The sequence below is a fragment of the Lycium barbarum genome, chromosome 11, assembly GCF_019175385.1.
Source record: "Lycium barbarum isolate Lr01 chromosome 11, ASM1917538v2, whole genome shotgun sequence".
NCBI lineage: Eukaryota > Viridiplantae > Streptophyta > Magnoliopsida > Solanales > Solanaceae > Lycium > Lycium barbarum.
Genome location: NC_083347.1, coordinates 26,864,451 through 26,878,385, shown reverse-complemented (window position 1 = coordinate 26,878,385; position 13,935 = coordinate 26,864,451). Strand labels below are relative to the sequence as shown.

At 34.9% G+C, this 13,935-nt stretch overlaps 1 protein-coding gene and 1 pseudogene across 1 annotated transcript; both read left to right on the top strand.

Moving 5' to 3' along the window:
* Positions 1 to 572: 572 nt before the first annotated feature.
* LOC132617850 (polygalacturonase-like) lies at positions 573 to 4,270 on the top strand. Its single transcript, XM_060332922.1, has 4 exons — positions 573 to 907; positions 1,756 to 2,067; positions 2,799 to 3,314; positions 3,741 to 4,270. Exons 1-4 carry the CDS (start codon positions 767 to 769, stop codon positions 3,981 to 3,983), a joined length of 1,212 nt encoding a protein of 403 aa, XP_060188905.1. The 5' UTR covers positions 573 to 766; the 3' UTR covers positions 3,984 to 4,270.
* A 2,084-nt stretch (positions 4,271 to 6,354) lies between these two features.
* Positions 6,355 to 10,548, top strand: LOC132618609 (reticulon-like protein B8; annotated as a pseudogene).
* The last annotated feature ends 3,387 nt before the right edge of the window (positions 10,549 to 13,935 follow it).

The following is a 13,935-nucleotide window of genomic DNA, read 5'->3' as shown; positions in this document are numbered from 1 at the left end:
ACAGTAATTTGACATTGGGAAGACAATAGCCCAAATATGAAGCTTGGAACGATACGTTACAAGCAGCATGGATTTTGAAGGGGTGCTCACGGTGGCGGTAACGGTGGCAATGGTGGTGGAGTGGAAAAAATTTTAGTGGTAGAAGAACAAATAAAGGGAGGGTTAAAATGGGTTAGGGGCGCTGAGATGACATGCCACGTGGCATCCACCTCATTAAAGGTCAATGCTACGTAGAATTGGATGTCCATTTCGGACAAACTTAACGGAAGAGTGGTATATTTGAACCAATAGTATAACGGCAGGGGTATATTTGAACCCAAAGTATAACGAAGGGTATATTTGGCCCTTTTTCAATAGTACAAGGGTATATTTGGCCCTTTTACGTTTTAGAAATGCGAGAGCTTCTAATTAATTTGCTTTGGCTAAATGGTGTTGGAATTTCCAACACAACCTAATTATTTGTATTTGCGTCTTATCCTAATCTTTTCCTCCTTTCCAATAGAGAAGCTGCTCCATAGAAGATTAACTAATGTTTACTTTATTGGTTTTGCATAAGAATAAGTCATAAGGCTAAAAGGATCAAAGACAAAATGAACCACCAAAATTCCGAATGAGCCTGTAGAAATTTAATGGTTCTCAATTCATCTTAATTACACTATAAAAGAGCTTCAAACCTTCACTTACCATTTCAAACGCAATAAAAAACACAATAAATTTAAATTTAAATAAAAAAGAAAAAGATAAAAAGGGAAAAAAATAAAAGAAAATGAAATATAATATCAAGGTATCATTTGCACTTCTATTGCTATTTTTAGCAAGACTTGGAGACGCTCAGGCACCAACATCTCAGCCAGCAGTGTTTGATATTACTAAATATGGCGCAACTAGTAATGGAGATATCAGTAAGGTACATAAATCATGCATTTTCATCATCTAGTTAATTTGATTTTGGTAACTTTCATTAACTATTTTCACATTAATTATATGCAAATCCAATATTTAGAGTTGGAGGGTTCAGAATGGATATGACCTATTACTTCCTCCGTTCTATTCTTTGAAAAGAATAACATCTTTCTATATTAGAAAAATTCTCATTTACCCTTAATGACATGTTTTTATAGTCATGTAAATCTTATGGTATATGTTTAAGACATAGGCTTCAGATGTTTCTTTCTTAAATTCTGTGTACAATCAAATATCCCCGTATAAATTGAAATGGTTTGAGAAAGAAAGTCGAGACGTTCAAAAAGAAAGTTATGGCATTTCTAGGATTATAATATGGTCCTATTGATTTATATTTATGCTTGGCACGAAACGATCTTGTTTCGAGTGAAAGGGAGAGGAGTGGCTCGTTGAGGAAGTATATATTTATATTCTTAAATTATTTTGCATATGTATAGTGGTTCAAACAAAAAATAATGAGTTTCGTTGAACCCATTGAACTCGCTCTAGATTTTCTTCTAACTGAAACTAATAACAATTATAGTCTTTTTCTTATCTTGATGATTACCAAAAAATGTAGGGCTTTGTTTTGTTCCGCCGGTCGAAATTAATTACAGGTACTAGCTAAAATATATCAAATATATACATTGATTAAGTATATTATAAGTATATTTATGTATACTTATACTTAATATACAAAACACATATTTTTCGGCAATTATTTTTAGAGTGGTCCAAAAAGGTAATTATCTCAAAAATGTATAGGCTGTGTAATGACAATATTTCTCTTATTTTGATATTCAAATTGTACAGGCAGTGTTGGATGCTTTTAAAGAGGCATGTGCATCAACAAGCCCAAGTACAATAGTGATACCAAAAGGCACATTTCAAATGGCTCAAGTGAAACTACAAGGTCCATGCAAGGCACCTCTTGAACTTCAAGTCCAAGCCACTTTGGAAGCTAATGAAGATCCTAAACAACTCAGTGCTGACATTGAATGGCTGACTGTTAATTATATTGATCGTTTTACACTCTCTGGCGGTGGTACTTTTGATGGCCAAGGTAAAGCAGCATGGGCTCAAAATAATTGCAAGGATTCCAAAAGTTGTGGCAATCTTCCCAATGTAAGTCACGTCTACATTCCCTTACATTTTGTGCTCATAGTTTTTAACACGGATTTAACTTATATACCCGACGATATAGAAACAACTTTACATTATTAATGCAATGCAATTTAACATGTCATACAAGATTACTTATTTTATTTTTCAGGCTGGTAATTCCATCTATTATAAGTATTTATGATTAACTTTTAAATAACCTTATACTGTAATAAAATTTTACTCTATCAGTATATAGAAATCACTCTTGGGATTTAAGTTATATGTATACTGAAATTGTAGAGATTTTTTTCTCTTCACTATTAGTGTAGTTTGAGCTGCGATAACAGATCTGTTGCCACTTTTATCATGTTACCAATTAATCCTTATATTCATATACATTCACGTGTAATTACCCTCTTCATCCTAATTTATACGTCAATGCTTTATTTTTAGTCTGTTCTAGAAAGAATGTCATATTTTTTTTAAAGAATAATTTAACTTTAAACTTCTCATTTTACCGGTAATGAGATAATTTATAACCTCACAAATGTCTATTACTTGTTATATATAGACCACAAGTTTCAAAAGTATTTCTTAAACTTCGTGTCCAATCAAACAATGTCACATAAATAGACGGAGTAAGTACCTTATAAGTGATATGTATTTACATATTTTTTACCTCATTAGTGCATTTATACAACTTAAATTTATCTAAATGTTATGCTCATTGATATATTTTTACTCTGGTACAGAATTTGAGCTTCAACTTCCTTACAAATTCCACAATCCAAGACATAACATCACAAGACAGCAAACTCTTCCATGTCAACGTGAACGGTTGCAAGAACTTGACATTCATCCGAGTTAACATCACAGCTCCACCAGAAAGCATCAACACCGATGGCATCCACGTGGCACGATCGAGCAACGTAAACATCACGGATTGTATCATTGGCACTGGAGATGACTGTATTTCTGTTGGTGATGAATTGGAACAACTTCATATCACTAGAGTTACTTGTGGACCTGGACATGGTATTAGTGTTGGAAGCCTTGGAAAGACTTCTGGTGAAAAGCCTGTGGTGGGAGTTTATGTGAGGAATTGCACATTTATTAATACTGATAATGGTGTTAGGGTAAAGACATGGCCAGCTTCTCATCAAGGTGTTGTCACGGATTTGCACTATGAAGATATCATTGTACAAAATGTTACCAACCCTATTGTCATTGATCAAGTCTATTGCCCATACAATCAGTGCAACAAAGATGTAAGTCCTCATATTCACTAATTATTTCGCTTGACAGTATCTCCTTATTAGTTAGTTGCAGAAACAATGGAACACTCTTATATTTTCTTCATGAGAAACTTTGATAGCCATACAAATATTATGACATGTATAATACCACAAAATATCAAAAGCTTTATCATCGCGCAAACGTTATGACATATTTAAATATCACAAGTTTCAAAAAGTCTTTTTTCTAATTAAACTTTATATCAAGTCAAACTATGATAACCAAAGTGAAACTGTGCACATAGGACAAATATATTACTGTAGTACTTTTTATAAATGTACATCAGATCTTATATATCCTTAGCGAAATTTCTGATTCTACCACTGTTGTCGGTGTATAAAAGTTAAACTCTTTGAAAATAAATAAGTTGTAGATTTACTTTTGTTGTACGTTTGCAGTTGCCATCACAAGTGAAGATAAGCAAAGTGAGCATAAAAAATGTAAGGGGTACATCAAGAACACAAGATGCAGTGCTGCTACTGTGCAGTAAAGGAGTACCATGTGAAGGAGTTGAAGTTGGAGACATAGACATTGCCTACAATGGAAAGGAAGGACCAGCTAAGTCTAGGTGTGAGAATGTCAAGCCAACTCTTGTGGGGAAGCAAAATCCACCAGTTTGTGCTGGAGCTCAGTCTGCTTGAGTCCCAAGTTTTGTGCATTTTTTTAGTAACTCTTTTTTTTTTTGAAGATGTGAGAATCTATCAGTTTACATTGGTCCTGCTCAGTCTAATTGAGCTCTATAGCTACAAAGTTTTTTGCTCTTTCTTTGTTTAGAGAAAAAAATTCTAGAGTTTTTTTTTTGGATATCCTTGAAATAGCTAGGAAGTGTGCGTGCAAGATATGCACCATATTCAAAGTGTACAAATTACACATGAATAATAATAGGAAATCCTCTTGGCGAGATATTTTTGAACATGAGATTTTGATTGGTACCTGATCATGTTTAAGTTACAATTTGCATTTCTATTCCTTCAACTAGCAATTTTTAACGTGATTATTCAATATTGAGCAAAGCCCGATCATCACAATTTAGTTTTTAAAATTTGGTTACCCTCACATCTCAATTTTCGTCCAATACCAATCATTAGTCTATCCTCAATCTCCATAATTAATCCCCTCTTAAGTTTAGGGCAGAAATCCCATATTTTCCAATTCAATTCATAGATTAAGTCATATTTAAACGTTAGGAATCATGATTACTGACAAAAATAGGTATTAGAAACTTACCCCCTTAAAGAATCATGAAGGTTGCCTAAAAATAGCCTAAATCCGAGGTTTAGAACTCCCAAAATTGTGTTTAGAATAAATGGGTTTGAATTAGACTATTCAAGTCTGCCCAATCCCCACTTCGGGAATGCGGAGTTCCTTGCCCTTCGCGATCGCGGCCAACACCCCTGACGACTGCGAGCATTTGCCCCTATCGTGTTCTTGCGTGATTGCACGCTTGGTCCTAGCAAGATCATACAAAAATGAAGTATTGCCTATCTTTCAAGTTTCTCTTTACTTACTTGAATCAAATAATTTATGGCATGCCCGTTTGCGACATGTCACCTATAAAATTATGCAAAAAATGATCAACTTGAAAGTATTTCCTGAGTTTGAAGGTAGTATTTCAAAATGTCAAGTATGGGTTAAATCAAAGTTTGTTTAATTTTCTTATAAGTCAGTTAAAAGAAATTTCAATCTTTCAGGCTTAATACATACTGCATGAAGTTAAGTCACAACGCAAAAAAGATCTATAAAAAAGTGACAGGAGACACGAATATGATAAAATTGAACCGAATCTACAATTTGAAGGCGGCAAAACGGAGATTTAAGGGAGTATTTAAGTCAAGTGGCATGTGTCTTTAATACAGACAAACATTGCACGCAGGCAATAAGCTTTTATAGATTCTCATCATCTTTCCTCCCATTTCCCAATTCAAATTTAACTGTATACCATCAATTCCTTCTCTTCAAATGACTCCAATTCCCAACAACTACTAATCACTCTACCCAACTCTTTCACTAACTGTACCTAGTACAAGTGTTTGGTAGTAACATAATAGAGATACCTCAAAAGGTTCAAAAAACATAAAAGTATCTCTTTTAGCCAAAAAAAAAAAAAGATTCCTACCTTTTGCATTGTTTGGCTGCTTACATTTGGGTGAGTCTTTTTCTCTTATTTTTGGTATCTTGGTTTTGCTTGTTAGATCTTTTCTCACTGTGTTACTCTGATTTAAGTTGTTTATATCGAGGGTTTTTCAGAAACAGCCGTCCTACCAAAGAGTAAGGTTTGGGTACACTTTACTCTCCCAGACCCCGTTGCGAGATTTCACTGAGCTGTTGTTGTGTATGAGAATCATCTTGTTTTTTCCTGCAAATATTAAAAATTGGGTCTTTTTGGTAATCCATAAATCTAATTTGGGGAAATTAAATCTTGAGTTTTCTTGGTGGTTTCTGGAGTTGTCTCACTCCAAAGTTATGGTCTTTTGGTCTATGGTACTGCAATTTTCCATATCAAATTAGCAGTTATTTTGTCCAATTTCATTCCACTGTAATGGTATGGATGAATCTTGTGTTTTTTTTTTTTTTTTTTTTGTGTGTGTGTGTGTGGGGGGGGGGGGGGGGGGGTTAATTTTGTGTGCTATGGGCTATGGAGATGAGAGGTACAGTGACAAATATGGTGTTTTGATTAGAGCTACATAGCTTTTCTGCTCCCCTCTTGTGCTCCTTTTTACTGGTAAAGTTAATTCATAATGAATAACACTATTGTTCTTCATCATTGGTAATATTTCTTGATATGCTTTTGCCATCAGATTTGTTTTTCTTTTCCCCCCATTGGCCCACCAATAAAGAAAAAGGTACTTTTGTGCATAGTATTTCCCTTACTTTTTCTGGTTTACTTTTCGCAGATTGCTGTTCCGTAGTTTGTTCTTTTGTGCTGGAAGCAATACTTTTTTCTTTTTCGAATATTTTTGATTCCATTTGTGTTACATCTTCTGTTCAATTAATGTGAACATAGTGGTGAGTCTGTTCCACTGTGCACAAAGTGATTGAGCATATTTAATCAATACTCTGGATGGATCTGAAAGAGGAACGCCTAATTTTGGTTTAACTTGAATCGCAAATTTTTAAGCTGCTCATAGTCATGAATTTTTCCCTCGTTGGATAATTGCGTTGTGATTATCAGTATATTATTATTATTATTATATATACAGATGTTTGAACTAACTGGCGGCATCACTTGCTATCATTACATTACCGATGTTTGAGAAGTGTATAGAGTCTGCTGACTGATAGAGAAAGATTCGTATCCATCCACATTCGTTTTATTCACCTTCTCCTTTTTTGGGTTGCCTGAATTGTAGCTTGAATACCAAAAGCCTATTGTCTTAAAGTTGTTGAATAGTGAATTGTCTGAAAAGAAATGATGTATAGGGCAAGGAGAGAATAAAGGAGTATAAGGGTAGTGCCATATGCAAATCTCAACTGTAATTTTCTTCTGTCTTGATGACTGCAATGCTCTATCTTTTAGATAAAACATTTGATTTCCTTGTAGATGAAGGAAGAAGAAGAACTTTAGGTTGCTAGAAGAGAGAGGGATTATTAGAACGTGATTAGCTAATTTTATGATAAAAGAGGAGATATGAGATAGGGCTTCCGAATCCCTTCCTTACCGATAATAAATTAGAGCTCAGTTCTGTGTCAGATTAGCTATAAGCAGTTCACGGAAGAACAAATGCTCTTCTTGCAGAGGAAGTACAAGAAGAAAAAACTATTAACAAGAAAAAGAAGAATGCCTATATTAGTGGGAAGGCCAGTTGATTCAGTCTGGTGAGTCTGAAAAAAGGCAAAATGTTTTATTTTATTAGGACCAAACTATTTCCAACCTCGTATCAACCTGGATAAGTGTGCTATTTTGACTGTTATAATAGTTATCAAAAGCTGTTTTTTGCTTGTTAAATTTTCATCATTTTTTTGTTTAAATGAATTTTGTACTTGTTTATGATAACATTGTGCATTGAAGTTTATTCTTCTGATGACTGACTTAATCTCTTGTGCATCTTAAAAAGGTAGGAAAATGCCTGAGAGAACTAGTACGGCTGAGAATCTTCTGAACAACATTGTGGAATCAATTGCTGATGGTCTGTCGAAGCAGAAGTCATTATCGAAGCAGAAGTCAGGGTCCTTCTTTGAAGAGGAGAAATCAAGCTCAGTTAATGCTCAACTCAATAGGTTATTTGGTCGTCAAAAGCCGGTACACCACATTTTAGGTGGAGGCAAATGTAGGACACCTATATACCTTAGCTTTTCTTTGTCCTTACTATGCTTGTATTACGGATCCTATATATGCTTCTTCGGTTTATTGTAGCTGCTGATGTCCTGTTATGGAGAAACAAGAAAATCTCAGCTGGTGTTTTAGCCAGTGCCACAGCCATCTGGGTGTTATTTGAGTAGCTGAATTACAATTTTCTTTCACTTTTATGCTTTGCTCTTGTCATTGGTATGATTGTTCAGTTTCTATGGAAAAATGCTTCTGGCATGATAAACAGGTAATACAACTTAACCTACTCTCCTCTCTTATTCTCATTCATTAATTGGTACGGTATTCTTGAATCAAGTTAATGGTGATCTCTTTGGCAACAGGTCTCCAGCTAAAGTCCCTCATCTTGTCTTACCTGATGACTTCTTCGTCCGCATTGCCAAGTCAATAGGAGCTGAAGTAAACCGTGCTTTAGCCTTCCTTCAAAAAGTTGCCTGTGGGGATAACATCAAACAATTCTTAGTGGTAAATCTTCATACTTTTTTGTTGGAATCTTTTTAAATAGACAAGCTTATTTAAATGAAAATTGTTCCTCTGATCCAATTTCAAAAGCTCATTACAAACTACTATGCATTTGATTTGTATCATATTTTGACGCTTTTAGCCTGATCTTTTAAAAAATTACTTTGCTTTCTCTGCATCAACTTCGCCAAATTCTTTTGCAAAGGTCATGGGCCTCTCACCCCTTTAGTAAGCTTTCTTTGATTCAGCATTTTTCAAGTATCTTGAACAATTGTTCTGGAAATTCCTTTCCTAAAACAACAATAATACATAAATATTGTATTATCTCTACTTTCCGGCTCTCCTTACGTTTGTGGTTCCAGACAGCTTTCCATTCTGTTTTATATAGCGCTGGAGAAATTGTGATTAAAAATAATAATTAATGTCGAGAGGTGTACTTTACCCTTCATTTCCACTTAGTGGACATACCACGACATTTATGCTGTCAGATTCCAGAAAGAATGCAAGCAGATTTCCCTACCCCTTCAATTCAGTTTCAAAAGCCAAACCCAGACTGCTGCCTTTGCTTGTTCAACATTGTGTACACGTCAGCTCATTCTAAATATCTGCTCCAAACAAATACCTCTGTTAAGTAAGATGCATACATGTGCAATGTTTTCCCCAGATTTTAGAAAACGGATAGTAGAAACAATAAAAAGATAAGCGGGCATTTTTACTCAACTAGCTATAAAAAATTGCTTGAGTTGGTTGATCGATGTACGTGTAAGATTTTCGCCATTAAACTTGCGTCTCCGGCTCCTTTCCCGAAAAGAAAAAGAAGGCTTCCTGCCTTCTTCTGTCTTTTGTTATACATTTATTTTTCTCCTCATTGGTTTTCTTTTCTCCTGTATTACTTAATACACTGTAATGAGATATTGAATCTCTTACTTCCCGTATATAGTGTTACTCTGAAATCCTAGTGCTCAATGGTTGGTATATTTAGTGGTGAAGATGCTGTTTTTTTGTCCATATGCAGTCTCCTCTCAAGGTGCTTTGACCTTTAAGCACTTGGACAAAAGAACCATCATCAAAATCATCTGATCCAGATTATTTCTGAGGACAACTAAATTAATTGTTGTGGAAAATATGAATTAATTAGGGCCTATAAAATGGGTTGTAATTGGAAATTCTTTGTAGTCTTCTCAATCATAATGGAAAACTATCTTTGCTTTTGGCCCGAGGATGTAGGCTTGACCGAACCTTGTTAAATCCTTGTGTTATTTCTTCGTCTCTATTTGCTTTTATTGTGTGGTTGTGTGCAAGTACTAATTAGAAGTATTGGGGAGAGGTAATTAGACACGACATGGCGCAGTTACAGCTTACCGAGGACATGACCTTAGATAGGAGGGTTTGGAGGACCCATATTAGGGTAGAAGGCTAGTAGATAGTCTCATTACCCTGCCTTATTAATAGTCGCATTATCGTAGTATAATTTCTTGTGCTCTAATTTATGCTATTATGCTATTATCTGTTATTTCCTGTGCTTTGATTATTCTATGTTATCTGTGTCGCTTGCGTTACTTCATTTCCATATCGCTTTGAATCTCTTAGCCGTATCTGACCTCTTTTTATGTTTTTATTGAGTCGAGGGTCTCTCGGAAACAGCCATCCTACCTTGGTAGGAGTAAGGTCTGCGTACACTCTACCCTCCCCAGACCCCACGTTGTGGGATTTCACTGGGTTGTTGTTGTTGTTGTTGTTGTTGTGTGCAAGTACTAGTTAACCCACTATCTTCTGCAACATTAATGTCTTGGGATTTGTTCTAGGTTGTGGTGAGTTTGTGGGTTGCTGCTATAATTGGAAGCTGGTGCAATTTTTTGACTGTTCTGTACGTTGGTAAGAGATCTTGCCATACTCTGGATTGCTCGTTCAACTATTGATTGTACATTTGTTCTGAGTTCTTTTCAAGATTTTATATCAGCGGTATTCATATTTTTCTCTGGAAGTCACATTAAGCTCCAGAAAGGTTTTAATTTTGAATAAGCTCGCAATGTTGATTGCTTTAGGCTTTGTTGCTGCACATGTGCTCCCAGTGCTGTACGAAAGATATGATGATAAAGTTGATGGTTTTGTATATAATGCCCTCGAAAAGTTTCGAGGCCATTACAAAAAGCTGGATCGTGGTGTCCTTAGCAGAATCAACACAGGCAAATTCAGGCTAAAGAAGTTCGAATAGATACATTAGCAGAAAATGAACTTTGTATGCAAAAAATATGAAATGCATTTCCTGCTTAGTCATCAAAATGCTGTTTTTAAGCTTAGAATTAGTCAAGGTAATGTCTCATTAATTCAAAAGAAAAGACAATGTATCGAACATAAGATGGTATCGGGGAAACTTTATAGTTCGAATACTGTAGTTGGATATGGCATTTGAAAATAAGTTGCTAATTGTTCTCTTACTATCTGTCATCTGTGGTTGTAGTAGTTAGAAGCATACTGCAGTTCGAATTGGTATGCAGCAAGCATGAGAACTCATTATCATTCTCTTTTTATATTTTATTTTCGTAGATTCACTGGGTTCCGCATCGGTGTAATTCATCATGTATTTTTAAATTACTTCGCGTATTTAAAATAAAAATAAAAATTCTTCTTCGTATATATACATGGAAGTTGGAACCGAGTAAAAATAGTGTGTAAGTTTGGATAAAATTGTTAAAGACGACTGGATTTGTCTATGTTTTTCCTTTAAATATCAATGCACCTATATATCTCGATTTTTGAAAGCTAGATAAATCTTACTATACATTATTGTTGTTCATTTCTATTTTCTTTTTGTTAGCTCAAGAGATTTAATAGTGGTGTTATTATTGGAGAAAATAGAAAACACATAATTAATCTCTCGAAGTTCTGTGGCTACAATTTCTTTTTAACATCACTTGAGTTTAGAGTAAAATCGTTTTTTTGTGCCGATTACCCTTCAAAAGCACTGGTCTTTAATTTTTGTCCCTTAAATTGGTGGTCTTTATATTTTGCCCTTCGCTAGAGGCTCGTTGGTTGAAGGGTTCTAAACCACCGCTCAGTCAAAAAATAAATTTTTTTTCGCAAGGCATGAGTTGAGATTTGCAGGCAGAGTTTTGCATGCCTCAGGCAGAATTTTGAATGCAAATTCTACCTGCAGGCATACAAAACTCTTCTTGCAGGCAGAGAGTTTGAAACTCTGTCTGCAGGTAGAGTTTTGCATTCAAAACTCTGCCTGAAGCCTAAGTTTGCTATGTCTCAGGTAGAATTTTGAATGCAACTCTCCCTGCAGAGTTAACTCTGCCTGCAGGCAGAGTTTTGCTACAAACTCTGCCTTGTGATTTTTTTAAATTTTTTTGACTGAGTCAGGATTCGAACCTCAAACCTCATAGTATTAAGTGAAGGACAAATATTAAAGGCCACCAATTTAATGGCCAAAAATTAAAGACCACCCCAAAAGAAGGACATTCCTGCGAATTGCCCAAATTATCTCTTTCCACTATTCACGAATCCGGTAGTCCACCCACCAAAGAAGCAATGTAAACATTAAGAAGTCGTTTTGATAACTGGGAAGAAAATGACTATAAAACATGATTACATATAGGGGTATATATGGACCGGGTTGGTTCGAATTTTTTAAACATCAAAATAAACCAATTGCGTCGGGTTTTTAAATTTATACACCAAACCAAATCAATAAAATTCGGGTTTTTCAACCTCGGGTTTTCTCGGGTTATTCGGTTTTCTCGGGTTTTTCGGGTTTTTTTTTTCGGAATAGTCTTGATACAAACATATAACTTTTACTTCAAATATTTCTTTAGTCCTAGTAAGGTACAACTATATAATTAAGGTGTTTCTTAAGAAAATAACACAAAATGTGAGAAGAGTGATGACATTATATTAAAATATTTAACAAAAGCTAATAAAATAGGTTAAAATAAATATTGTTAATTAACAAGCCATAAAGAAAATGACCATAATCTAAAAATATTAAGTCATGCTAAAATAAGTACGACAAATAAGTATTAATTACATGACAGAAAAAAAACTTAAGTTATGTATTTTCACTCTCCAAATCAATTATGCAAAACTAAAGAATAGATATCCAACATTATTGTCATTCCTAATGGTAAATTGAATTTCTTTTGTTAGCATTAGTGTTGAGTTGGTTTTGGTTTGGACTTTATTTGAGTTACTAACATCCATAGGATATAAAACTTATTGACGTTCAAAATTCTAAGTTCAAGCTTGAATAATATGATAATAGATAAAAAATTACGAAACAATTTAAGAAATATTTATAAATTACATTACAAATAAATATTTTTATGTATAAAATATTTTAAAAATTGAATACATGTAATGTCGGGTTGGTTTGGTTCGGTTTGACTTTTTTTAGTTAAAACCAAACCAAACCAATTATGGTCGGGGTTTTTTTTTCAACACCAAACCAAGTCAAACCAAACCACTAGTCGGGTTTTTTTCTCGGTTTGACTCGATTTATCGGTTTGATGCGGTTTGTCGGTTTACTTTGTACACCCCTAATTACATATAAATATAATTCACATTTTATTGCACAGTTGAATTCAAATGCGAATTGCCCTTCTTTTGGGGTGGTCTTTAAATTTTGCCCTTCAGCTAAAACTCATGGGTTCCAAGTTCGAACTCCCACTCAGTCAAAATTTTAAAAAAAATTCACAAGACAGAGTTTAAATTTCTCTATGCCCCCACCGGCATACACTTGTTAAGGAATTACCAAAGTTATGCCGGACCCGGCATACTTATGGCTTATGGGCAGACTTGGCATAAGTATGTCGGGTCCGGCATAACTTTGGTAATTCCTTCACAAGTTTATGCCGGGTCCGACATACTTATGGGCAAACTTTTAGTTAAGTCTTAACTAAAAATCATTTCCTAGTTATGCCTTATGGGATAGACTTTTTGTTAAGGCATAATTAAAAGTATGCCCCATAAGACATAACTTTTCTTTAAGACATAAATTTTGTCTTATAAGGCAAATTTTTAGTATGCCTTAAGGAAAAGTTCCGCCTTATGGGGCATACTTTTAGTTATGCCTTAACTAAAAGTCTACCTCATAAGGCATAACTAGGAAAAGACTTTTACTTAAGGCTTAACTAAAAGTTTGCCCATAAGGATGCCCCCACCGGTATAAACTTGTTAAGGAATTACCAAAGTTATGCCGGACCCAGCATACTTATGCCAAGTCTGTCCATAAGGCATGAGTATGCCGGGTCCGGCATAAATTTGGTAATTCCTTAACAAGTGTATGCCGGGTCCAGCATACACGCGACTCAAAATTGGAAATAATATCTAAAAGAAAAGACTCTTAGCTAGGTATCTTTCATCTCAGAATATCTAAAAGAAAACAAAACAAAAAATTATGTATATTTGGTCGATTTGTCTATGTAAATCGAAAAAGATAATAATCCGAATCGTAGCCCAAAATTGAACAAACCAACCCATTTACTAGTTTTGATGATGTGGCACCCGGAACCTCCAAATCCTGAATCCACCTCTGCTTCAAGCTATTGAGACAACAAGTAGGGAGCCTCGAAGCAAAAGACTTGAGGTAGGAATTAGGTCAGCAGTTGAGAAGATAGGTCAAGTTCATCGCTTTATCTTGCTGCAAGTACAACTGTTTTCAGCTTCCAACTGTCCACGAAATGACCCACATTAAGGGTATTACTGTTACTGATAAAGAACTATATTGACAAAAGTTCTGGAGCATGTATTTTCAAGCTACAAAGACCTTTGCGCTTCTTAACCTGCAGCCTTGCAAGGTTTGGACAAAAATTATATAAGCTTAC

Excerpts from the sequence above, each read along its gene's own strand:
- LOC132617850 (XM_060332922.1), top strand. The coding sequence starts at position 767 with ATGAAATATAATATCAAGGTATCATTTGCACTTCTATTGCTATTTTTA. Across the intron at positions 908-1,755 it reads GTAATGGAGATATCAGTAAG|GCAGTGTTGGATGCTTTTAA; the intron begins GTACATAAATCA and ends CAAATTGTACAG. Across the intron at positions 3,315-3,740 it reads ACAATCAGTGCAACAAAGAT|TTGCCATCACAAGTGAAGAT; the intron begins GTAAGTCCTCAT and ends GTACGTTTGCAG.